At 42.8% G+C, this 27385-nt stretch overlaps 1 protein-coding gene across 16 annotated transcripts in view; it reads right to left on the reverse strand.

Moving 5' to 3' along the window:
* The window catches only part of UNC13B (unc-13 homolog B), a 214756-nt gene that overhangs the window by 154210 nt on the left and 33161 nt on the right, over positions 1–27385 (reverse strand). For 11 of the 16 annotated variants that reach the window (XM_040579847.1, XM_040579852.1, XM_040579849.1 and 8 more), the window contains exons 4-8: positions 26762–26879; positions 25644–25767; positions 17137–17207; positions 13959–14016; positions 578–613 (exon numbers count right to left, since the gene is read on the reverse strand). In XM_040579847.1, the coding sequence (XP_040435781.1) occupies positions 578–613; positions 13959–14016; positions 17137–17207; positions 25644–25767; positions 26762–26879 (407 nt within the window). The remainder of the gene's footprint in view (positions 1–577; positions 614–13958; positions 14017–17136; positions 17208–25643; positions 25768–26761; positions 26880–27385) is intronic. The other 5 variants (XM_040579848.1, XM_040579859.1, XM_040579862.1 and 2 more) reach the window with 1 other exon arrangement.

The following is a 27385-nucleotide window of genomic DNA, read 5'->3' on the forward strand; positions in this document are numbered from 1 at the left end:
AGCACTGGTTAAAGCAAAGCCCAGCCACTTTTGCCATGACACTGTCTCATTAAGCTTGAATACGCTACAATACCTACAACTTTTCTGTCACTCTAGCGTGTACCAGCTATTTCTACTTTCAGATCTACTCTTTATTTGTAGTATTTGGAACTTCTGTGATGAATTCCAGCATATCTTTACCTCTTAGTCAAACAATGACTGCAGACTCCTTTGTGTTTTTCAGTTACTCCAAACACTGATTTGGGCTTAGGTGGGTATGAAGACCAACACAAGACACATACAAGCAGAAAACCAGAATCACCTTTACAGGAAAAGAATAATAGTCCAATTCTGCCATCTTATCCTCAAATTACAGTAGAAGGCACAAGCAACACATTTAAAACATGGTCAAAACAAAGCTAAACAGTGAAAAAATGAACATACATACATCCACGCAAATACGAGATTTAGTGAAAGTAAAAGAAAATACAATGGAACAGATTTTCTATATGCATGAATATTTCCACTTCCCTCATACTGGAGCATGCTGTATTTCTATAGGATCAGAAAACTTGCAAGAAATCAAACTGTTACGTACTCAGCTGCTCTCCCCATCCGAAATAACTCCAGTTGCCTGCATGTAACACAAATGGCAGCAAAGAATAGGAATGGAAAAAGAAAGCTTAGAAAAACAAACGACAAGCATACTTTTCATGTATTTAAAATGCCTTATAGATTGCAAACTTGAAAATGTAAGAGGATTTTTTTCTTTATAAATACAACATTCAATTTATTTGGGGGCTTACTCTTCACTGTCCAGTTTGTTTAGAAGACACCCTGAAGATTAAGAACACCATAAACTCCAGGAATTATTAAGCAATCATGCATTTATTAACAAAAGTAGACCAAGTATTATCAACACACTACTTAGAGCAGTAAACACCATTATTTCCTACAACACACATTATCAGGATTACAAGGATTATGGACAGAATGTCCCAGAAATCAGAGTTCAGTTAGGAGTAGTATCTGATTCTAAGCTAAAATGTGCACATCAATGGCAAGAGTTGCCTCCTGTTCCCACTTCTGCCCCATTTCCAGAAGAAAGCTGACCCAGTGGTGAAAGCACAGCAGTAGTAACAGCGTGAAAAACTGTGCATGTTAATGCATGTAAACCAGCATTAAGTGACAAGTTTCTTAGCTAGACACACACTGGTAAAAAACTTAAGAGCTCTCACTCCATCCTAGGTTGTGAATAGTCACAAATTAATACTACAACAGTAAGAAAATCTCTTCATGTTAAAAGATGACAGCAAATTCATGCTAAAACTAAACTGCAAGCTGGTAAGACAGTCAAGTTCTTACTCATCAATATCCACAATGTCACTCCAAGGTCATACTCAGTATGACAGACACAACAAAGTACTACATATAACCCCCAAAGCACCTTGGAAGCATGCACACAACTTGCAACTCCAATAAAAGCTTCAGAACCAGCATTTTTAGAAGATGGAGTGTAAAAAACGCTTTACTGAAGCTTACAGGACTATTGATGCATAAGTGCAGCAGGCAATAAATAAATCCTTCATGTGCAGGCAGACAACAAGCAAGAACTTTCCGTCCTGGCTACCAGCCTCATCCAGGCACACATTTCCAAGAGTAAGACAGCTTCAAGGGTTCAACAAATCCCTCTGCCCCCAGGAACAAAAATCACAAAGTTAGAATGGCCTAGTTCTTGTTTTTAGCTAAAATTGCAAAAAACAGTTCTGAAAAAAAAAATATTTGTCCTAAAAAATCACTACCAGACTAGTACTTAAATAAACCATAACTGGATCTGGCGAGGAACTTGTCTTCCCAAGGGTTTAGTCCCTATGCACACACACTACAGAGGAGCTCTGTTGCCATTTCAGTTCTACAGGTGAAGAAAACATGGGCAGGAAAAACAAAAATAGGCAGAGATGTGGACTCCCCCCCAAGGAAAAAAACCCCAGGCAAATCAGGATTTAATTCTCTGTCCCTATCTGGGAAATAATGGTGCATCAGGGCTACAAGCAGGTTGCTCCTTTCTCCTCAGACACAGGAGGTTTACAAAGCAATGCAGTTCCTCAGGTACACCTCAGTACTTCAGGGTCCCTGGGCTCCAGGCTCTCGCACACGTGTGGTGTTTCGCATGGGCACAGCCACAGCTCAGGCTGAAGTGGCACTTCTATTACCTAGTAGAGCTTCAAAGGTAGGTCATTCCCCTCCAGCTCCTACTGGGGTAGTTAGAGGGGGGGAAAAGTAACACGTACGTTTGTTTTGGTCGTTAAATGAAGCAGCTCTAACCAAGTACGTGCAAGGATTCAGTATTTTTTACTGAGCTGATTTAGAAAGAGCTACAAATTAAACTGGTATACAACTGAATGCATGCAGTTTCCATGGAGTATAAAAGGGTTATTCCTCTCCTGTCTATAGAATAACAAATATAAACTTTTTTTTTTTTTGGTTACAGAACTTAACAAGCAAGGAAAACTGAAGTTCAAAGAGTCAAGCACCAGCAGACAAGAGTCAGAGACATGGCAAACGCTGCTTCTCTGGTTCACAGCAGCAAGTGTGACAAGCCAAAACTTTGACAGTGCATCTGACCAACATGCTGGCAAGATGAAGGTGTACCCAGACACATCTGAAGCCTGCTAGGATCCACCAGACAGTGTTTACATGACCCTGACCACAGGGCTATGTTCTCAGGCTTGCTTTTTACACAAAAATCCATGGATTGCCTAATGATCATCTTCGACAGAGGTTTGAGTGTTTTTCAGGGGAAAAGGAGAGGAGAAAGAGGAATATGCAACCAAGGTGGTAAAGAAAAAAGAAGTAAAACACATGCACCAAAGACAGATGAGAAGGGCAGACAACCAGAAGGAAGGGTATGAAAACCACAGGCAGGGAAAGCAGGAGCATCAGACAGGGACATGGGGAGAGGGTTGAAGGTAAAGAGTGAGAAGTTGACAGCTCTGCACTGAGTTTCAATTTGCTGTAATAAATAGTTCACATTAAAGAGAAGACAATTTGCTATTCATGTGTAAGTCAATCAATTGCTTATGTGTATCTCATTCCTGAAAATCTCAAGCCACTAACACACAGGATAGCAACTTCAATGCCTCCTTTTATCAAAAGATTCCCGGCTCAGGTAAACGTAAGAGGCAAAGCAAGCCAACATTCAGACAGTTGCAGCCTGGATTACCATTAAAGATCCAGGAAAACTCTGCTGTGGCACAACGTTACAACACTCAGACCACCTGCTACTTAAACCCATGTCATTGTTCACAAATGAATGCACATGTAACAACCCAAAGCAACTGGGGAAGAAAAATCTGAAGATACTATGGATTTCCAGAACCAGTACACAGATCAGAAAAACTACAGAGGAAATGGAGCCTACCTGTCCTGCACCTTTTCCCTAAGATAAAAATCCCAGTCCAACAGCCTCTCTGCACAAACCTCATCACAAACGACTGCACTGAGAGAATGAGTGGCTCTTTAAGGGAAAACAGAAAGCCTGACTCCTGAAACCAGCTCAGACTGTTTTTAGCCCGTTTCCTTGATAGCAAATGGTCCGATGGTTGGCACACCACTACTCAGTTTAAAACTGCAACAAGGAGAAAACCACCAAGTGCTAAAAACAAGCCTCGCAAGTACTAAGTCGGTCCTTGGAGGAGAAACTTTACTACCTCCCATAGACCAGGGTCCTCAAAATGACAGTGATACCCCTGAGCTAGCCACTTCCCTATGTTATAGCCACCAAGCTCCTTATGAACATCACAAAACCCCCACAAACTTTCAAAAGCAGATTAGAGCCTATTATTTCCGTACCTAAGACAAACAGCAGTCAATGCCAAGCAGGGCAGGGTGGAGAGAAGAGCAGCTGCCTTCAGACACCAGCTCCTTGCCCTGAAAGGTTTGTCACATTGAGAAGCTGGATCCTGGCTAACCAGGGCATGCTACAGCTAGAGACTGACTGGGAAGGCAACGCTGCACAAGCAAACAGAAAGAGATGTAATCACAGAGAGTAAGGGATTTTCAGCCAGAATCTTAAAACTCCACTCTTGTTTGTTTTCACTAACACCCACTTCACTTCAGCATCTAACATTTTGGATAAAAGATGAATTTATTAAAGATTCAACACATATGCTGCTTCATTTAAGATTCAGGAGCTAACAGTATGTATCTCAGTCCTTCCGCACAATCGCAGAAGACCTGGGTTGACAGTCTTGATATTTTGAAGGTTAATGAAAACAGAATTTCATTTTAGCCTTTTCAAGTATTTTTGCTGCTTCATAAAAATAATACGCATAACCTCAATTTGTTAAGAAAAATCCCTTCCAGATCACCTTTGGGAACAAATTTAAGCCTGTACAAACTTGAACTGAAAAGAACCAAGAAGTCCAGACTGACAGAAAAGGGAAAGTTGTAATTCTAAAAACAAACAACAACATATATTAACACTGGAATAGATGATACAGACAAGTCAGACTAGTTACTCCGTGTGCTTTTAAATACCAACAGCGTGTGTCTTGGTTATCACATCATTTTATATTCATAAGTTTCAGTACTCAAAAAATGAGGTTTCATATAAGCCTCCAATGAAGGACTAAGTGATGCCAGCAGCCTGGTGCCTTGGAAGCTACAACATTCTTGTTGTTAACACGTTATAAACACATCTAAGTTCCCACAGTTAGCTGAACATAACATATGCTTGTTCTGTGCCTCAATTATGCAATTATTCAAGGAGGAACTCCTCCTCCCCACTTCACACTGTTGAGCCTGGATCAGCAGGGACACTGCAGAAAAGCAGAATATTCTAAGTTTTTCATGCAGTCTAATTTGATCGCCTGCATGCCATTTTGTTTCTTTTCTGCTTACAAGTCTCTCAGAGTGGCTGGGACCTACTAACCCCATCAGAACATCAATGTTTACTGCTGTCCACTGCTTATAGTCATGATGAAAATTTATTTAATTCTCCTGTTATATCCCACACTGAGCGAAGACAGAATATAAACAACTTTATAAAAGTAAACTGAGCTCAGGAAATTACACTATATTTGGTGCTGATAAAATAATGTTTATAGAATACAGAGCTGGGAAGGTCCTGGTCAGTTCTTCCTTTTAGATTTAATAAACCTCCTTTTCCCTTGGCCAAGACCTTCAACACAGTGTGCACAGATCTCAGATTCCATAAAAATGTACATTATTCCAGTACTCAATGTAATTGAGTAAAAAAAGTTCCAAAAATTAAAAACATGGTATTTTAGTGGAGTAAGCCTCTAAAATACAAAACAAACATTGAATAGCTTTTTAGAATGAAGTTGAGTTTTCAGTAAGCAGGATGGCCAAGAGGGTTTCATAACAAGCACCGCCGTTTCCAGTTCAGTTTTGGAACACCACAGATGAGGGCTAAGACTTCTGCACAAAAGGAGATGAGAAAGCACAGGAGGGAAATGAGCTAAAATGAGCTGGCAGACACAAGGACAAGGCAAGCAAAGTACTCTCCTTGCTCACTACTCTCTCTTTTCCACCACGTTTTACTCTATTTTAGCATTCAGCTTATGCGGAAATTTTGAAGTAGTTTAGTTCACTAAATAAAATGGCCCTTCTGGCCGCATTTACTGCAGCTAAACAAAACAAAATCAGGTTGAGAGCTGAGAATTTAAGCAGGGCTTGGATGACCATCAAATCATTGAGAGTATCCATTAAGCTATTACAAGCTTGTGCAACTCATTAATAGCCATAGTAAAACGTATTGGGCAGACTGCCACTTAATTTTATCTATACTGGAAAAACTGTAACATTTCTATGGCTGGACTAATACCCAACACAGTTGTCTCATTTACAAATTTCTGGGCTACCATGTCACACAGACTATTTGGCTAAGAGATCTAAACATAATCAACAGAAGTTTTACATACTCCTCATGAGATACAATTTTGACTATAGTGGATTACCTAAAATTACATATATCCATAATAGCAAAGAGGATTATAATGTTCTACAGCAGCTGAGATAAAAGATTTGACACCTTTTTTTCTTCTGATTTTCAATCTTGGACTTTCAGTACAAGTCTCATTGCTCAAGGACACGTATTTATGGCTTGTCTATAAAGTTGAGCAATAATTTTTCTGTCCGTTTAAAATCTTTGACCTAATTTTTAAAAAGGTTATGTTGTGTTGCAGTATGAAAATTCAAATTAATTTTCTGTTATTGCTATGACATTAAAGGATGATTAATGAAGTTTCAGAGTCCTTAAAAAAAAAAAAAAAGAAAAAAAAAAAAAAACACCAGAAAAGAAAAAGATTCATTCATGAAAAGCACTAAACAAATCATGAAACCTAGAGTGATTAAGCAAGCATTTACTTTTTTTGTTCACTGCTTATAGAGAGACATGTCACCATTAGCAGTGTTCAGCATTTCAGAAAGAGCTTTAGGTCTGGTGCTTATTTAAAAGCCAAAGCTTTATTTCCTTGTCAACACCTTTCAGAATACAGCATGTACTCTAGGAAAACAACAACTAAGAAAGGACACTTAGAGGATCAGTAGCAAAACCACAGATCTGCTGCTCTCCTCTACAGTTCAGCAATAAGTCAAACTTTGTTACTGTACAATCTTCTAATATAGCCAGTATTTTTAACTTCCATTTGCTGAGTACTTTCCCTTAGACATATCCAGCCCTGAAGTAGCAGCTTTATCCTAAAAATGCAGGCAGAGATTTTAGAATAAGACTTTGAATCTGCATTCCTTTGAGTAGACCTGTCACCTCTTCAGCAAGCCCAGGCAGCGAGTACCATAAGCCTACAAAACCTCAAGTCTCCCAGATGGGATTTACCTTAAACGAAGAGGAACAGATGCTGCCAGTCCCTGAGAAGCAGAGAGGCCAACCAAGGAGCCTTCCCAGCCTGACAGCAAGCTACCAAAAAAGAGCTCATACAATGGTTTCACTTGTACAGACAATAGTTTACCCTCTGCCTAGCTTTATTTAAAAAAAAAAAAAGAGAGAGAAAAAAAGGTCATTCATGTGTCCTGTTCTGAATTACACTTACAATGAACATTTTTTGTGTTAAGACTTCTTGTTTGCACTGTGGCCAGCAGTGTTACTCTCAGTGGAGCACAGCTTTTCAATGACTGCAGCAGGACCTTTGGTGTCACCTACCCTTGAGCAGGGTAAAATTACCGCTGACCTCTTCCTTAAGCTTCCCAAGCTGGCCTGCCCTGGAGATGCTGAAGGTAGCTGCTGACCTCTGTTGTTTCTAACTGTGGAAGCAGGCTGGGACTGAGAATCAACAAATGGCAAGAATCTAGGCATACAGCATATATCTCTACATCAGGGAGGGCAGTACCACCTCCCAGCAACTGCAGCCGACCACAGTCTGCCACCACGCTACTACAGGTCATACATCTCTGTGGACAATTCAGATGGTCAAGCTGTGGCCTGCTCAAAAGTATTTTGATGCTGCCTAGCCTTCACAGCGTGGTGTAGCCGATCTTTCTTTTTATGGTTACCAAAGAGAACAAAAAAAAAACTCATAACAGGATGTCATTTCAGTACATTTGCTGTTGGGTCAGCTCACCCAGTTTAACACTGTTGGATGGCAGCCAACATCTTTGACTAGAATAAACCACAGGATTCAACAAGCGCAAGGGATGGCGTGCTCACATCAGTGCACATGTAACCTTGGATGGCTATGGCTTCATTTCAGGAAAACAGGCTGCAATGCACATCCTGCCAACCAAGCTCTTTCCAGCTTCATTCCAGCTGCCTTGGACGCACAGCCTGCCCAGACCTGTGCACTCGGTGACACTGCTTCTGCTAGAACCGCACCATCTGCACTGTGGAAAGCCCAGCAGCAGGGTTGGTAGCCCCAACCCAATGGCACATTAATGGCAGCATAAAGATGCTAGCATCCACAGCGCAACACCATGAACACAACACTGGCATGGATGTTTTCAGGGCTTGCTGGGGACGTGGGGGCACAGAAGGCATTCGTGTGGCTTTTTAGCTGACAAAGCTCCTCATCAGTGCCATAGAAAGCACAGCAATCTCAGCATCAGAGCCAGTTTATGCAAAGGAACATACAGGACTTCTGATGCACCACCGGAATCTGAGCTCCTAAAAAGAGAACTAATAGGCATCAGGAATGAAACCTCTAAAGTCAGCCTTTGGTACTTTTGAAATAGTAGTGAATGTGTAGATATTAACAGAATCTTGCCTAACACATTTTGCAGAAATCCATTTTTTCAAACATTAGCAGGAAAGAAGGGTCAAAAAAAATGGATCTGGCATCAAATGACACTCATTCCAGTAATGCATAAAACACGTTTTGCCAGCTTTAAGTAGTTAAAAGGCGGCTTGTGTCTCTACAAAAAAAGCTGTAGCATTTTCTTCCCTCCCAAGCCATGTGCAGGTTTCCTGGGAGGGGTGCAAGGGACCCCCCATAGTTATGCGCAGCCTGGAGGTGGCTGCCTGCCCGACACTCACCTTGGGAGGCACCTGAGGAATATCTATTGCTTGCAGCTTTGGTTGGGCTGGCTCGTTCCCCAGCTGGATGCAATGGTGTGAGCACTGCCACTTTGGACCTGGCTGCGCCACACCCCCCACCCCCACCCCACCCCCCACCCCCCCAAGTCCTTCAGTTTAAAGCTGGCTCCACCAAGCTGGCCAGCCTGCTGCCAGACATTCTCTTGCCTCAGTCAGTGATAAGAGGACAGACATAACCGGTTGATCCAGTGGCACTTAGGTTATCTTTTCTGGGAATTGTACTGAACAAACCTGTTCTCTTTCAGATTTGTAAACTTCCTGGCAAAAGGTATAGGACAGTATTTACAGGAGCTGATATTAATAAGACTGCCAAATATTTTCTGCAAAGACCAGAGAATCACAGAATTGTTTAGGTTGGAAAAGACCTCAGAGATCATCAGGTCCAACCAGTAACCCAGGACTGCCAGGTCCATCACTTAAACTACATCCCTAAGCAATGCATCTACATATTTTTTAAACATCTCCAGGGTTGGTGATATCCACCACCTCCCAGGCAGCCTGTCCCAGTGCTCCACCACCCTGTCAGTGACAACATTTTCCCCGATACCCAACCTAAACCTCCCCGGCACAGACTGAGGCCGTCTCCTCTTGCCCTGTCACTTGTCACCTGGGAGAAGAGACCGACCCCCCTGCCTACACCCTCCTGTCAGGCAGCTGCAGGGAGCCACAAGGTGCCCCCGAGCCTCCTCCTCTCCAGGCTGACCCCCCCAGTTCCCCCAGCCGCTCCCCACCAGCCTTGTGCCCCAGCCCCGGCACCAGCCCCCTGCCCGTCTCTGGACACGCTGCAGCCCCTCTGCGTCCCCCTGGCAGTGAGGGGCCCAACCTGAACACAGGAGTCGAGGGGCGGCCTCGCCAGTGCCCAGGGCAGGGGGACAGCACTGCCCTGGCCCTGCTGGCCACGCTGTTCCCGGCACCAGCCAGGATGCTGCTGGCCTCCTTGGCCACCTGGGCACACGGGGGGCTCATGCCCAGCCGACTGCCCACCAGCCCCCCCAGGCCCTTTCCCCCCAGGCAGTTCCCAGCCCCCTGCCCCCAGCCCGCAGCGCTGCGGGGGGCTGGTGTGACCCACGGGCAGGACCCGGCACTGAGCCTGGTTGAACCTCACACAACTGGCCTGGGCCCATCGCTCCAGCCTGCCCAGACCCCCCTGCAGAGCCTCCTGCCCTCCCGCAGATCAACGCTCCCCCCAGCTGGGGGTCACCGGTGAACTTGGTGAGGGTGTGCTAGATCCCCTCGTCCAGATCACTGATAAAGATACGGAACAGGACTGGCCCCAGCACCGAGCCCTGGGGAACACCACCTGTGACCGGCCACCAGCTGGATGTAACTCCATTTAGTACCGCTTTTCAGGCTTGGCCATCCAGCCAGCTTGTTACCCAGTGTAAAGTACACCTGTCCAAGCCACAAGCAGCCAGTGTCTCCAGGAGAATGCTGAGGGAGATGGTGTCAAAGGCTTACTAAGCTCCAGGTAGACATCATAAAGTCTTTCTCACATCCACCAGGTGGGTCACCTTGTCATAGAAGGAGATCAGGTTCCTCAAGCAGGACCTGCCGTTTGTAAACCCATGCTGGCTGGTTGTCCTGCACTTGCCCTGTGATGGCACTCAGGATGATCTGCTCCACAACCTTCCCTGGCACCAAGGTCAGGCTGACAGGTCTGTGGTTCCCCAGATCCCCCTTCTGTCTGTTCTTTGGATGAGCATCACATTTGGTAACATCCAGTCAACCAGGACCTCACTGGTGAGCCAGGACCGGCGATAAGTGATGGGAAGTGGCTTGGTGATGCTTCTGCCAGCTCCCTCAGTGCCCTGGGGTGGATCCCATCTGGCCCCATGGACTTGTGCAGAATGCCTTTCTCATCCACCTTTGCGTGATGTCTGCTCCAAGTCAGAGCTGCATTTAAAATACTGACAGAGTGACTCACTTATGGATTATAATGGACTTTAATGTTGCCAGAAATTATCTTGACCATACAAGAAAAATAAATCTGTACCTATCACAATAAGTTACTTGGAGCTTATTGACTCAATAAATGCCAATGTAATCAAATAACATTTTTTCAGTCTGCTTCATTTAAAGTGAATTTCCAGACAATAAAAGATTGCTTTCTTTTTAATTTACATGCAATTTCAGGTTGTGGGTAAATGCCAATATGAGGATGCTGCATTTATCCAACAATGAGGTACCAGCAAACTAAGAATTATGATTACATTTAACAGAAATGCAAACAAAACTGGATCCATTGGCACTAAAGTGCTTCACTAATTGCTTGGGATCACTAAAAGCTAAATCACTTGGAAGCATGTGATCTTTCTGGGGCAGGAGAAATGTACAGGGAGGCACAGAATTTGGGAGATAAAAATGAAATGGTATGATGAAGGAAGAGGCAGGAAATGCAAAAATCAGTCAGGCTTAGAAGAGACTGCACATGCAAGAACAGACCCACCAGCTTCATTTAAGAGCAGGCAGGAACCCTGGATCCCAAATTACCTCAGAAATCATGGGTTAAACTCTTCTAAGAACAAAGCAGCACGTAAGACTGTGAAAGTGGTCCTGAAAACTACATAATCTCTGGAAAAATCAGAGCACCTAGTCTGGGCTAAGACTTCCCAGAGCATCGTGCCAAGGCAGCACAGTGCACACATGGCCAGAGATGAAAACCCACCCTTCACAGATCTGACATTGGCTTTCAGACATGACCTGGCTCCCTTTCACATTCTGCTTCATTCTTCTCCCCCTTGCTACTCAGAGGAGACAACAGAACAAGTTGCATCCACGCAGGAGATGGGGAAATAACCATGAGAAAAGGCGGACTGAGAAAGGGAACAGATGTGTGAAAATACAGAAGCAGAACAGGGCAGAAGTGCAACCTCACTTTAGCATGTAAGGGTATGTATTTCCCTACTTAATGAACCCGACCCTCCCTGCTGGAGTAGGATTTTCTCCAGCTAGGACAAAGAAGCTGCCATTGGCATGTGCAGTTACGCCATTATTTCTTGAAAAGCAAGCTGTGTGAAGTATTTTGCTGCACTTTTTCTCCATAGTGCATCAGGTTTTAAGATAAATTTGTATTTTTTAGAATTTGTGAAAATGTTCTCATGGGGTGAAACCTACTTACACTGAGGAGGTTTTTTGCTCCTTCTAGATACTTAAGTCTTTTGTCCAGCTGACTGTGTCCCGCTCCCAGCAGTGATCACATCTCATCTAGCACATTGTGATAGAAAACTGGATGAGTCTTATAATAAAAAAATCCTCAAGAACATTGGTATCTAAAAACATATCAATTATTTACCCACACAATAAGTAAGAACACCCCATATTTAATGTGTTTTAGATCAGGGAAGGACACCCACCCTGCTCCTATGTAAAAGAGGGTTGAGTTCCTGTGTCATATGCAAAGGTCAGGTCAGCTTTCAATAGAGACACAATCAATGCATCTTCTGTGTTGAATTCTTGGGTTCGAAAGGACTATGATATATTCAGGCAAGCTTAAAATTCTTATGCACAGACTGATGCAAGCAGAGCTCATTTTTCAAAAGTACTTATACATTAAATGTCTATTTTATATTTGTCCACGTAAAAAATTTGATAGTCATAGATGTTGGAAACTTGCAAGGCAGTAGACAAGCAAAAGTACATGCAGTACCACAAACTTTATAGAATTACTAGAAAATTCTTAAATACATTCACCATAGATTGCTATGAAATGTTTAACATCATTTCTAATGAGTGTTTAAGTCCCATGAATGATTAAATTAATTCTTATGTGATATTGATTGTTCAAACCAGGAGCCTTCAATTAATTACTGTAAAAGGTCACTTCCTAGCAAGATGCAGGCTGTTAACAGGCAACACAAAAGGGGCAGCTGCAGTTCTGCTGTTTACTGTGTCTGTTTGACAGAGCTGAGCTGGTTCTCCAAGGAAGAAACAGGCTACAAGAGCCTGAGGTTGTAAAAGCACCATGCTGTGGGAACAGGTGCAGCTACTTCCCCTACACAGAAGCATTCCTCCTAATATACCCACACATCCCAATACTTAGAAGAGTCAATCAAACCAGCTTCTCTCAAACAAAAGCAAAGGACAGGGCACATAGCCAGGAAAGTCATTTCAGCAAACACCACGTTCATTTCTTAGACACTTCATATCGACTTTTTTTTTGACCTTTTAACATTAGAGGTTCTGCATAGTATGCATATGATTTAGTCAGATATTTTCTCCAACAATGTTTCTTATTTGTAGGCTTTACAAATCAATTGTACCCTTATAAGTATCTTTTAAAAAAAAAAAAGTGCTTTATTCTTTACATACACTCTTTTTAAAAAGAAAGGGAGGACATATTTGGTGTTACCTAGGGTACCACTGCCAGAATACTTCCATATAGCTGTGTACACGTTCCAGCTACACAACACATTCAGATTTCCTAAGCACTTGGTTAATGTCCATGTTTTGTTGAAGATAGTTTTAAGATAACTAGTAGCAGTATATAGATAAATTAATTCTACTAAAAAATGTAAACAGTAATTAACATTTCCTAATGTTAACAGTTTTGTAAAGATCCTATAATCAGCCTAATGGATAAACAGCCTGCAAAGTGAAATATACATGCCTTATAGAATTTGTAGTATAAATAGGATAAGTAGGATAAAAGATTTGTTCAAATTGAGCGACTTGTATTTTATTTATGTTTTTGCCAAAAGTAGATAAGACATTTATAAGAGGCGTCACTGAGCTTTAATCTGTTGTACATTAAAAGCAGTGTTTCAAAAATCTAAATTTGCAAACCATCAGATACAGTAGGTCCTAGGTTATTTTTCCATCCATGTTTTTAGAAGCATAAAAAGATGCAAGATGAGATAAGCATAAATTAGTAAAAATATTTTTCAACCATCAACACAGCACTGAAGAGTATTATCAAAAAAATTAGGCATCAAAGTACACAAGTCTCTGGTGCATTTTGAAAGGCTACTACTGGCAGTACCTGTCTCCATCTATTCTCCTGCTCTTGAAATTTCATTAAAAAGTCATAAAAATATTATTCAACACATGATATTTAAAGAGAACATTGCCTAACTTAGTTATATGAGAAAATGTAACATTTTCTAACTTGCGTCAATATTACAAGGGTCTGTCAATCTAGGTGACTTTGAACACATTTTGTGTTCTTATTGCACATGAGAACACAAACAGGCTAAGGCTCAACGCCCGATTCCACTTTCTAGCATCAGATGCTTTAGACCCAACACTTTGAGGGTCAAGTTTTCATAACCGACAAAATACTGGCTTCACAGAGATTTACACACTTCTAACAAGAAAACATTTTTCAGAAGTATCATCGTTTCATAACTAACTAGGGAAAATAAAAGTACGTTAAAAGAGGAAAAAAAATATCAAGAAAAAGAGTCTAACTTACAACACTGGGAGGCAGCACTGGGCAATGGTTTCTTCCGGACTTCCTCCTGAAAGGAATACTAGAGGGGGGGAAAAAAGAAGGAACACAGACTGGTAAGAAAGTAATTGGTAACTTCGTGAAACAGCTTCCAGAGTACAGCATGCCACACCTAAGACAAAACATCCCTGGCAGTATCAAAGCATTAAATATTCTCCTTAACATTCACATCCAGACACACTCCCAGAAGTCTCCTCTTTCTTCGTGCCAAGACCAGGTGTTAAAATGTGCACATCTGGTTAAGGTAAAGTCTGCTTTACTACAAACACAGGCTCTGTTCTCATTTGTGAGACCTCAAATTAGACACCTAAAAGACTGGATTCTCTACACCACTGTGATGGGGAGCTCAGAACTGAGAACATGCCCAGTTCACATTCAGACACTCAAGCATGGCTTCAATGGTTCAAAACTCACGTGGGCTCACAGCAACACTGCAGTAGGAGACTGAAGTAGTTAAATAATTAGTGTGCCCAGCAGGGCAGTAACACAACGTTTGCCCAGCAAACACAAACTGTCCTGTGGTCCACTGTACATCTAAAGTGAAGAATTTTTCAACTCATTTAATACTAAATTAGAGAACACAGATATTTCAATTAGCCAGCTTTGACTTCTTACAAAGCTGTTTGTTACAGCATCAAAGCATTCCCTAAGGGAATGCTAGTGGGTTTACTTTGTTATTCTCCTCGTATTACATAGAGATATGAGAAAATTAGGACAATTCAGTGAAATAATGAGAACAGCCTTTGCTAGGGAAAAAAAGGTCTGACGACAAAGGAAGTGGCGAGCTTAGCAACCTGGTGCTGCAATCTGTGCAAAACAGGGCCAGCAGACAGCCTCTCCTTGGATTTGGTAAGGATTAATCACCAGTTCATTACATGGAAGGTGACAAGCTGCAGACTTCCACTGTGGCTACCTTCCAATCTGTGTTATTTAAAACGCACAAGTGATCCTGAAAGGTGGTTAGCCTTATCATCAAACTGCCAACTCACCGAGTTAATCAGGATCGTGAAAACAAGAACGGCTGGATCTCACAGCACTAACTGGTTGACAAAGTAGTGAAAGGAAGTCTGTTGATGAGCAATTTCAGCAGCACAGGGCAGCAATGGATTCTGAATTATTATACTCAGAGATCCAAAAATTGCGGTAGTTTTTTTCTTTCAAGGCATCAGCCCAACAGCTATCAGCAGCCCCAAAATCAAAACTGAATATTAAATGTTTGTAGGAATAGAGACTGCAAAGTATTTTTATGACAACATATAAACTCCAAACGAACCTGTTTCTCAAATACTGCTGTGCAACTTCAGTCTGTTCATCCACTGTCTCAAACAGAGATAGCTGAACTTAATGCACAGAAAAGAAGATGAAAGGCATATAGTTGTCCTGTACTAAATACCACTATGCAGACTAGGACTCTGCAACCCAAAAGCCATGCAAGAAGGTGAGGTCTGTAAAGCTGAGTGGCATACAATGGAGGAATGAAGATCAGTCATTCAAGGAGGAATGAGGATCAGTCATTCAATTTCCCCAAATAAACCTGCCTCCAGCAGGTTTCACAACATAGGGTTTGTTTGCTGGAAGCAAATAAGGTACTTCTTCGGGCAATGCACAATTAAGGTGCTGAATTCCTTTGCTACAACATAACTGACCTGGGTGCTTTTCAAAAGGCTGCGGACATCCACAAGTGTTAAATGCAAAGATACTGCCTCTGGCTCTGCAAGTTCCTGAGCTACAAGTCTCTGCAAATCAGGGGAATATGCAAGGAAGACACCATCCCCACTCTGGGTTGCTGTCAGACGTGGGACAAGATGAACCCTAGGTCTGGCACCACAGTGGTGCTCTATTTTTTTTCCATTTTCTCACTGATGACAGTGAACATCCATAATAAGTCTGAGACCGTTGGGTTACAGTTACAGAGACAGGGTTTTGTTGCTAGTATTTGATAAAAGCATGCACATGGATGGCACTCCAGGGGAAGAGGAGTCTCACTGTGCTCTGGGTACCCTTCAGCAAGCACCAGTGCAGCGAGGAGTGCACTAGGGGGCTCTTGTGCTCCACCGAAGTCCCTGGCACAGATTGCTGCTACAGCTCACAGAAGCGGGGTCAGTAACAGGACAAATCACAGATCAAGCCTTGCATCAACTCCAAGGAGGTTCTCAAACCTCTGGGAAGGCAGGAGAGGTTGCCCTCAAGCGCTTATGTTTTTATCCACCCAAAATATTGGTCTGTTCTGAGTTAAGAAGAAAACCCACCTTCTTACTCTTCATCTGCACAGCAAACTGAATGACCCACATAAGGAATGTAAAAGAATAGATGAAGGATCCCAGAACAAAAACCTCCTAAAGTCACTGGCTGAACTTTTTTCAAGTTATCTTGCTAGGGAAAGAGACACATCAAGAGTTTAAGCAAGCACCATGTTCCTACTCAATGATGTTGGCACATCAACACATTAGTGTTTCAGGGATTTTTTTGAGTGCTAAACTTCTGATACAGCCATTAAGATGTCAAATCTTATTTTGCAAACAGTATGAAATGTAAATAGAAGTTTTAATCATGTAACAAACTCTCAAAAAAAATTTGTAACTTTTAGTTTATAGCTGTTGAACCAAGAACACACTCAAAAAAAACCAGGAAACCAAAGCCATAGCTAGCAGATTCATATAAACTGAGCCATATAAATAAAAACAAGATTATACAAACTATGGCATTAACATCTGGATTAGGACATAATCTAATAGCTCTCAGCTCCCAGAAAGATGCAGTATCTTGCCTTGATTTCTTCCCAGAGACAGCCAACTGCAAAATGTCCTTTCTGACTTGGCTTCTCAAATACAGAACCTAACCACAGCTTGTCAAAAGCAGTTTCACTCTCTTCTGAGGTAAAGCATGGTGTTACCTTTCCTTTGAGTGCATGCACATCAACAAAACAGTTCCCATTATTCAAGCACTTCCAGCACGTGGGAAGAAGTTCGTCTCCTTAACACCAAGAGTACACTTTGGGAAAACAGTTCTGTAAACAGTTCACGGAAGACTTGCAAATGACAAACATTTAGTAGTTACCTTAATCACAGGAATGCCATATAAAGAACCAAAACAAGTTATAAGGCACTCAGGGCTACATTCATCTTTCAGTTTAGATATTTACCTCGTCATCTCCCAGTGAATTTATTTGTTCTAATTTTCTGGTCCAGTATCTGGCCTCTTCTTCAGGGATATCTATACCAAAAGAACAAGTCACATAGTCTTTACTAACCAGACAAACTTGCATTTTATCGCCAGTAGCATTAAAACAGGGAGGGTATTCCAAGACCACACCACAAAGAAAACACGTGTTTTAAGGTAGTAGGACTGTCTTATTTTAGCACTTAGATTGAAAATAAATACTGTAAATAGCAACACAGTTCAAGGGTTTACATTGCTTTCTTGTTTAAAGCTGATTAACCAAATGCACACTGCACAAAGGTAGGAAAGAGTAAGACAGAATAGTTTGGATTTAATTGAAGTATTAGTTTTATGAAGAGCCATTTCACAATGATATTCATACACTTGCTATATGCTTCATAACACATAGCAAGATCAAGAGCCTCTTCTGGAGGCTTTTATAACCTCAGAAGAACAAGGGCTCCTTTTGAATAGCACATCTTTCTTACAAACCTGGTGTAACACACATTAAGTACCAAAAAAGAAATGGTCTCTTGTTTTCCTTTGCAGGCAATAAGCCAAATCTTTTGAGGTAATGAACAGTGCTACAGGCAGTCATATTCACATGAAAGCACATTCCTATTTTTGCACAACACTGCAACTTCATCGTGAAATGAATCACAGCAACCCTTTTTACCTTCTAGAAGATATACCAAGTTGATGACTGACAGCAAGTAGCAAGCATTATCACCTTTATTTTGGTAACTATTTTCTATTTCACACTTTCAAGTCATATAGTGTCCTAATGGTTTGAAGGGAACACAGACTTCTGCCACTCAATTTCATCTCTCAGAGTGCACCCTTGGAAGTGCAGATGAACTGCTGTGGAAAGGTGAACACAAGGCAAGTTAGGTACCAGCTGTGCTTAAGGAATAGAGCAAGGTGCGCACAGCACCAAGGGAAATAGCCCACTGAAAAAAAAGCATCGATCAGGCTTTCAATCCAGGAGAATTAGGTAAATTATTTAGGGACAGGGGAGTGTAAAATCATTGGAAAGAGGGGGGAAAAAGTATTGGTTTGGATTTTTCTAGCCACTTGACATCTCCCTGACTGCAATGACTTCTGAAATTTGGCTATTCATCGTCCAAAGCTGCACCAACGCAGAAACTTCAGAGCTGATGCAGGAAGGAAGTGGAGGGACTGCTCCAGGTAGACACCAACAATAACCCTGCAAGCTGACAAATGAGGATGAGTATAATACCAGTTCAGCTAGTTTTCCCATCTCTTATAATTGTTTACACTCTCAGGTCCCTCGTTAGGAGCCAAGTTTACATCTAACAAGTTTTCCTGCAATGAACTGTACCCCATGAGCACAGCCATAATGATATGCTACACTATCTGTTGGCAAGAGTGAGAGAAGTAGGCTGTGATGATCTCCTGATAAAAAGGTGGTTCTAAAAGTTACAGCCACCATTACTCCTGAGAGAAACAAGAACAAGATTTATTGGCAGGTGAGTATTCCATTGGGACCTACGATGCTTTCAAAGAGGACCAAGTATTGCTTTGTTCTTATACTTAAAGGGTAATCTGTCCTACATGTGTCCTCTCTCAGCCACACACACCATCATCTTACAAAGGCAGTGACCCCAAAACATCTGGAGATAATAGTGGCCCGGTACCAGAACATGAACTGCTTTCAACAAGAACAGGTAACGTGCCAGATTCAGTGGAATTTGGAGTTTCAGGAGTAGGCATTTCTTTGGACTATGAATTAACGTCCACACCTTTGTAACAGAAACACCATTGTATTTTTATGCAACTAGTCTCACCCAAACAAGGGGAATATAACAGGCCCCACTTGAGAAAGCTTTAGGGAACTGGAAACTTAGAACCTGACTCTAGAAAACCTGCATTAAGTAGAAAAAAAGACAACCTATTTGTCCTTGCTTGAAGGCAGAGCAAATTAATTTATTTTAATAATACACACAGCTAGTTGCTCTTTCTGATGCACAGCACGTTGCTTTGTTGTTACATGGTATTAGAAAACAAGGCAAGAGAAACATGAGAGAGCCTTCCACAATTACAGTAGTTGCAGAAAAACATACATGCTTTTGATCATCAGGGCTGCAGATCACAGCTGCACAGATTTATTAGATGAGCTGTGGACAAATTAGGGATGGTATTCAAAGGAAATCTGGACAGAACTGATCTGGAAAGATGACATCAATTAATCGAAGAGCTATCAGCATACAACCTGATGAGATTTAGGAGGACAAACTCCAACAAGGATCTGAAGCAATGCAGACATCAAAGCAAAGCCTATGGAATTTTGCCTTTGAAAGCCATCATCACCTCTCTGAAAGATGAAGAAAAACTCACAAACAGAGGACTAATGGTCAGAGTCAAAACAGCTCAACCCTGGAGCCTGAAATCAAGACCAAAGAGATCTAGGAGGGATGAAGCAACAGATTACCACCAACATTGAAGCCTCAGGGTAGGCTTCAATGCTTTCCCATAGACCACGGTTTAGTGGCACGCCCAGGCACCAAGAAGCACCATATGTCTCTTGGATTTGTTGCTCCCATCTCATACCCAAGGCACCCATTTCATAAATGGAGCTATCCGATTTCTAGTGCAGGATTGCTGCTATTCTATTGAAACAGCTCCTTACGCAAATCAGAGATAAAAATCTGCTATTGCCTAGATACTGGCTGCTTTAAGGACATCACCTTGATCTTGAGAGAAGCTCTTGTCATCAATACTAATGGCAGCACAGTTACTGCAAAGCAAATCTTAAATATGAAGCAACTGGCCTATGAACTTGAGTTGTTACCTGGTCAGAAGAAGGAATGACCAATGAGACAGAATTCTTGATTTTTTGAGGAAGCAGTTCATAACTAATTTTTAGTTTCATGATCCATTTGTGTCTTGCCCTGGTCAGCTGTTTTGTTGAAGCTGGTTCTTTGAAACACAGAGAACAGAAAACCCCTAGTGCTGAGATTACAAACTGACTGCTTTCAAGGCCATGTCCACTGGCCAGCTCCTACATCACTGCTGACCTTTGATTACAAGTACCATTTACTCTGCTACATTAACTTTTGCTTAAAGATAAAAAGCTGAACTAGTCCAAACAGATGCCATCTGATGCCAGCTCAGGATGCTGCTGACATCATGCTTTGTAAACAAGAGGAGTAAGGCCATACGCCAGCGAAACAAAACGGCTGAAGAGCTAGAACTGAGAGGAGATGGGCAGGTAACTTCACCAGCTTTTAGGGCTTCTTAATTTGATGCCAACACAGAAATGTGGCAAGCCTTACTGTCCTTGCTCCTACTGCCATCTTCAGCTGGAAGCTGAACCCCCTGTCTTCTCTGGGCCGCTGGTGTCAGGGAGCAGTGAGGTCTGTTTGCTCCCTAAGGAAGGGGAAGCATGGGAGATCCCATGGCTGCCAGGACAAGGGACTTACTAGCCAGGGGCCCATCCCACAGCACCTGAGGAAGGAGAGCCGGGCAGGCCCAGAGATCATAGCCAGGAGCCCAGGTTGCCAGACAGGTTGGAGGTCAAGCCAGGAAGTCAGTCCACATCTGGGCCTGGATCGATGAGGTCCACCAGCAGGCACAGACACAGCTGCAGCTGAGGTGGGAGATCAGTAAGCCCCACAGCACCACTCAGGATCAAAGGCTAGGAGCTAAGCTGAAGCGGGTCTCCTGGGTCCACGAGCACGGGGGTATGAGTGCAGGTCCCAGGTGAGGCTAATCAGAGCCATTAAAACTTACCAGTGCACCCAGGGCCATGCCACCTGGATACACTGCACCACCACAGAAATGGGGACACAACAGCACAGAGACTTACCAGGCTGTGGAAGGAATTAGTGGAGAATTTGCTAGATCTATACAGGTGACTTCACTCATAGTTAGACCCCCCCTCAGGTGCCTAAACATAACAGTATTCCTGTTTACAGATCTCTACCTTGGCAGTAACTAGGAGTTTCAGCCCTAAAGCTTTTCTTCCCCTCGGGCTTGGTGGTCCTTGCTCTAGTCCTTGCACATCACCTTCTGCCACCTCAGTTTTTTCCAGGTAGCAAGTCCCGGGCTGGGGCATCCCTCAGGTCAGCATGAGTGAGAACAAGTGCTGGAAGCAGAAGCAATACCCTTTTTCCTCCCCACTTTCCTACAAGCCTTCACCTGGCCTCTGTCTCTTCTCAGCCCCAATTTCCTCCCTTTCAGAAGTATGGGAATCTTCACAAGTCCTTACTGAAATAACTCTGCAGAGCCGAGCGTTTCTCTTTCTGTGCAGTTCCCAAGACACAAAAACAACAAAGCATTTACTCCACCTGACGGCCGGATGCAGATCAGCATGCTTCTAGCCTGGGAGCGGTGAGAACACTAAAAGCATTTTCACTCCAATTATCCACTAGAAACAGCCTGGCACAGATCCAAACTGCTATAGATTAGTCGCCAAAAGCATTTTTGAGTACTCCATGCTGTGAGGGACTTGCACATAGCCACCGCACTTCTGAAAAAGGGGGACAGATTAAAAGTGCTTCCAAACAGCAGTTTTACACTTGAAAAGCAGCATTTTGGAAAGTCTGTGCCAGCACACATTCACTACAGCAAGACAGTAATAGCAAGACTGTCTTCTCCCTACCAGCAAATTTTCTAAACCAAACAAGAAGAAAAGCTGTCTCCCTTCCTTGATATGCCTATCTTGTTCCTGAGAAGAAACATATGATCGGTGGAGAAACCTGCTCCAGCCTGTCTTTGCTAACAACCACTTCCTCCCATCAAGAAGGCAGCTTATTGCCATTTTAAAAGACTACCAAGCATAAAAATGCTTTGCACCCTAGGGGTTAATATCAGCTCTCGCTAACACTTCACATTTCAAAATGCTCACGCCTTGCTGCACTTTTATAGAAGAGGATATTCAGTCATTCTTCTTCTGCAAGATTGAACATTTAAGAACATAGGGCTGGCAGAGAACATAAGATGACAGTCTGGTCCCCAGCCCTGCAGTCCATTGCACACAGATGCTCACTGCAGAAGGGCCCACAAATCTGCTCTCTCTCCTATACATGGCAAGCTAGTGTCACACTAACGAAACTACTGAAAAAAATGCAAGGTCTGCATCTGAAACATGCAATGCGACACATGGAAGACATACCAAGGCCACCACAGATGTTCTTTGTCCCATTGGAAATCTGGGCATTAACAAAATTTAACTCCTGGATGACATCAGTAAAGTTTACGGCTCTTACTAGCCCTGTTAGGAAGTGATTGCTTCCCAACTCTAAGCCTGGTAAACTTTTAAAAACAACTTCATATGAAAAAAAAAAAAAATATTCTCTAAGTTGCCCTCATCATGTGCTACCACTAGCAGCATCAGCACGTTCTGCATTTCAGCTGTAGCTGTCACCAGTCTCCAGAGTACCAGGGGAAGACACAACAGGGAGAAAGAATCCTGAACATACCAGGTGGAAGCAGATGCAGAAAACTAATCCTGGATACATACAGTGCAAACAACAAACCAGTTTCTAACTTCTTTGCATATACAATCACATTTTACACCAAAGACTTCAGCTGTTCTGTTTTTCAAATTCATTTATTCTCTCTTACAATCCCTTAAAAACTTCTCAAGCTACACCTAAATACAGTGAAACACTTAAAATACCTGGGGTACTGCATCTGCATGCATCATCTAACCTGAATGAAACAGAGCAGCCAGAAGGGATAGGAAAAGCTCGGAAGCACAGCCAAACAGAAGAACACACAATTTTTTTTAAAGCTGCTATCCCGGACAGCTGTATTTTACCAGACCTGGAAAGCAGCACAAGCTGTATATGCACATGCAGATCACTCTGGTTCTCGTATATCTACAGTAGCCAGGAGATCTTCACCTGGGAAACCAAACATGATACACAATGTTCCCAAGCGCCACTCCAAACATGCTGTTATTAAAAAATTGCCTCTACAGCAACAGAGCTGCTGACTTAAGAACTTACATGGCAGATCAATGATTCATTTAGTTCTCTGGGTACATTTAAAGCAGCAGTTCCCAGCTCATATGACAACAAAGTCTTAACATGTGGCGCACTAAGAGTCCATAATGCTGCCCTCCACTTAAAGGGAAACTGAACTGCAAATGCATCGAGATACGGAGGCAGTGCTGCGAGCTGAGCTACCTCTAAGTCTCGCAGTACTGCAACGGCTGGGAGACAGAGCCTCATCCATCTTTCAGGGCCCTTCTCTATCCTAGAGGTGATGGCAGGAGGTGTTCAGTCACTGTGTGAAAGGAACCACTGCTGGAGAAGGAAGTTGGTAGAGGTAGATGCTATCTTCTAGAGGAACGTCCCACAGTCTTAGTGGCTGCTGCTTTGCAACCTGCTTCTGACCCTGCCATGGCAGGACAGACTGAAAACGGAGAAGACGCAAGAAATGAAGAGCAGCAGAAGCCTTGAAAGAGCTAACTGATGCACCCATTCTGGACAGGCAAGACAGCTTTTCCCACTCCAAAATAAAAACCCTTCAATACTGACTAACAGGAACTTCGCACTGCTGTATTTGGTACAGTAAGCAAAGGAGTAAGTAATAGATGCGCTTTAAATGATCGACTGTGTTAAAAACAGAAGACCTGCAAAAAGCTGGTTATTTACTTCATGTTTTCAGTTTTCTACAGAAGTCCTATTCTCAAAATTCTATGTACTATAAAACCTAGGATGTTTTAAAAAGCCCAAAACAGACAGAGTCCTGTGTTTTGAGTATAGCTGTAGGGAGAAAACACACTATTACCACTATTAGCTGATATACTCTTATTTTTTAAATTCAGATGCTCTAACACATAATGGTTTACAGGGAGTACATTTTCTTATACTTGAAAAAAATAATAAAAAAAATCAAATCACAAGAAGTAATGCAGTCCAAAACATCAATTGCACAAGAAAGCAAATTCTCTTTTGGATACTCCCTCAATACACAGGGAGAGACAGGAATTTCACCTTTTTCAAAGCAGAGACAGCTTACAAGCAACCGTGTCAGAATGAACTTGGATGAGGAGGTAGCAGCTGCAAGCCTTGACTTCAGCTAGTATGCTGTGCCCCCTCCCTCCCAGAAGCCTGAACACTTGCCCCAAAGCACCGATGTTCCACCTCACAAGGAAATCAAGTGAGCTGTACTTCCCGTTAAATAACAAGCAATTCCAGTAATGAACTTCCCATTGACGGGGTCACAGCAGCAGTGCATCACTAGGACACTTTCTCGAGGAAGAGGGATGGCTCCAGACCAACTTCAGACAGCTTAGTTGTCAAGGCAGGTGTCAGACACACTTTCCCCTTTACACACTGGACTGTGGTTAAAGAGCGGCGTTTGTTACATCCACGAAACGCTGCACTCGCCCCGAATTGCACCATCCAGGAGACCGTGCACTCAAAATAGTACACTCAAAGCGTAAGATACAATTTGTATTGATTGTAGTGCTGCAGGGCCAAAGCCTGCATCCTCCTTTGCACCCTGAAGCGGGGTATGAGACTAACGGATGACCTAACTTTTTTCCACAACAGATGGCAAATCCTGACAGTTGCTGGCCAAATGCCAGTGGGTGCACTAATGTTCCACCTGTGCTTAGAGCATGATACAAATTGCTCACGCTGCTAGGGGCTTGGGAGCAAAAAGCAAGCAACAGGCAGAGGGGGAGAGATGAGCTTCACAATGACAGACAACTTAGAAACACTTCATTGCCCAATGCAGAAAAAAAACCCACCACAATCTCCAAAAACATCATCTCTCTTCTTGGTCCCAAGAGTCAGCTAAGAGCTTGACAGAGCAGCTACGTAAGCCTTGGATGCATTCTGGCTAAGGCCTTACTTTTGGGGGTTGTTTATTTGTTTGGTTTTTTTGGTTGGTTGTTCTTTTTAAATAAAATAAAATTATTTTTCAAATAAAATCACAAAAAATTCACACTCAACTTTACTTGAGATGGGTTTGCTTCATTTAGCTACTTTCCACATTCTGTGCATTTCAACTACAAGCAATTGCCAGAAAGGCAGTTCTTATAACATCATGTTATTTATATACTGTGCTAACGATAATATTCAGGAGCATTCAGCACTGATGTTTCACTAACTGAACTGCATACTTCTAACAGGGTTTAAGTGCACCTACCACAGAACAACTCTAACAACACGCTTGACCTCTTCTAGAGCCAAATTTGTCTAGATACAAAGAAGTTAATGTTCCCTGCTCAGGAACAAAATGTCTGACTGCACAATCCTGAAATAGTATTAATAGTTTCTTAAACTGCTGCTAGTCTAAACATTCCAGCACTGGGAGAGCTTTGCATCTTCCCTGTTTATTCTGATCTTCTTAGAAAGAAGCCAAACAGGAAACGAACACCGGCAAATTGATCTGCACTGAACTATTCTGACCGAACTGAGAGTGAACACCACTATAAAACACAAACTGCTCCCAACATACTTCCTCTGCACTGTCAGCACGCCGGGTAAGTTATTGAAATGCACTCACCGAAAGGTAATTCAAATCTTGTATCCAGCAAAATTTTGTGAGGAGTTGGGTTTTTGGTTCCACAGATTTCATCATGTTTCATTACAACTTCTGCCTCCAGCGTAGACCACTCCCCGGGACCTTCCTGTGAATCACAAGCCACAGGTGAATTTTCAAGTCTGGCAGGCCCTTATGCAGCAACTCTCACACATTTTCTAACAAAAAAGACTTCAGGAAGAGCTTTACAGTATTTACTAAGGCCCGATACCCAATTTTAATATCAAATGACATCTATTCAGCATGTGCTGGCAGCTTTTCCTCCAAATCTTAACGGCCTTTACCAAGACAGCAGCAAACACCTCATAGCAGAGCTACTGCCTTCTCAGTGTCACTGCAAAGGTAAGTCCCCAAAGGCAGGCACCAAGGAGGGACTAGACAGCCAGAGGAAGTGAGCACCAGGTAGACCTTACGGCCACACTGCTGGGCATCCACCCCCTCGCCTCCCTTTACAGAACACACAAGTGCTCTCTCTCTACTCAGATTCAATGATCTTTTAAATAAATGCCCTGAAGTTTAAGGTAAAAAGACAAACATGTTCTGCTTAGCTGTAAGAACTGCCAAATTCAGTAGTTAGGACAGTTACAGACGTTGGCACAACCCATTTCCTACCTTTTCCAATTCATACTAGCACCACTACATACCTTCCAACACTGCAGCCAGAAGCTTTAAAATGGCGATGTAGACCTGCCCTGGACCTGCCTCAAAGATCGGATTGTCTTTTATCTGTCTGCAGCAGGAACTCAAAAAAATCTGAGCATCAGACTAAGCAGTCAGTCCTTAAGACTTCAGACATTTATCAATGATATGGGTTCCTTAACAGATTAAGCCCTGGTTTTTGAGTCCATGTGAATGAGATAAGACCAAGGATACGCACTTGAGCTCAGTTTTGGTCTATTGGCAGCCTCCTTCAAAAACAAAAGCAACATGATGCCAACAGACCTCCCCCCTCACCCAGCCCTCCTGACTGCAAGAGGAAGTTTTACTGAGGAGCACAGTCCTGGGCTGCACCACACCAGATTTGTAACACGTTAACTATTGACATTGGAGCTGTCAAAATAAAGCTTCTGTGTCAGCTTAACCTCATCAGATTGGTGAATGGCCTTCAAAGCAATCCACACAGTCCCAACCAGCGTGTCCCAGATCAGTCCTTTGTTCCATACTTCAACGATCAGGCCCAGGTCCAGCCGATTGATCTCACTGCAATAAAAGGAAAGGCAGCACAGGTGAGAAAAAAGCAGAATATAATCTAATTAGGTTCTGCGTTACCACCATGACTATACCAGTGAACTCTTTCCACACAGCCATGTCAAGCTACAGAGCGCTTCTGGAAGGATGTGGTCAAGGTGTCCCACACTCACAGGCAACGCTAGTTTCTAATGACCCATTTCTCACAGTTTAAATAACTACACAAAGACTGCAAAATAAAACCCTGAACTATGCCGTGCAGACACTGCCAGTTGGGAACTTGTCTCTGCAGCTATGTACACAGGAGCAGGAAGTGTATCTTGGGCCAAAACCTAGAGGTAAGCTGTTCTTTGTCATCAGGCACCCCATTCCTAATGAAGTGGGTGTCTCCTTTCACTTGGCAGCACAGCAACACAAGCACACCCCGGCAGGTCCAAACACGCCAGTACTTATCTGTGAGAGGAGCTGCCACATGCCAAAAGTAACAGTCCCAAACGCAGCACAGCTGCATCAGCAGC

This window comes from Falco naumanni, chromosome Z (assembly GCF_017639655.2).
Source record: "Falco naumanni isolate bFalNau1 chromosome Z, bFalNau1.pat, whole genome shotgun sequence".
NCBI lineage: Eukaryota > Metazoa > Chordata > Aves > Falconiformes > Falconidae > Falco > Falco naumanni.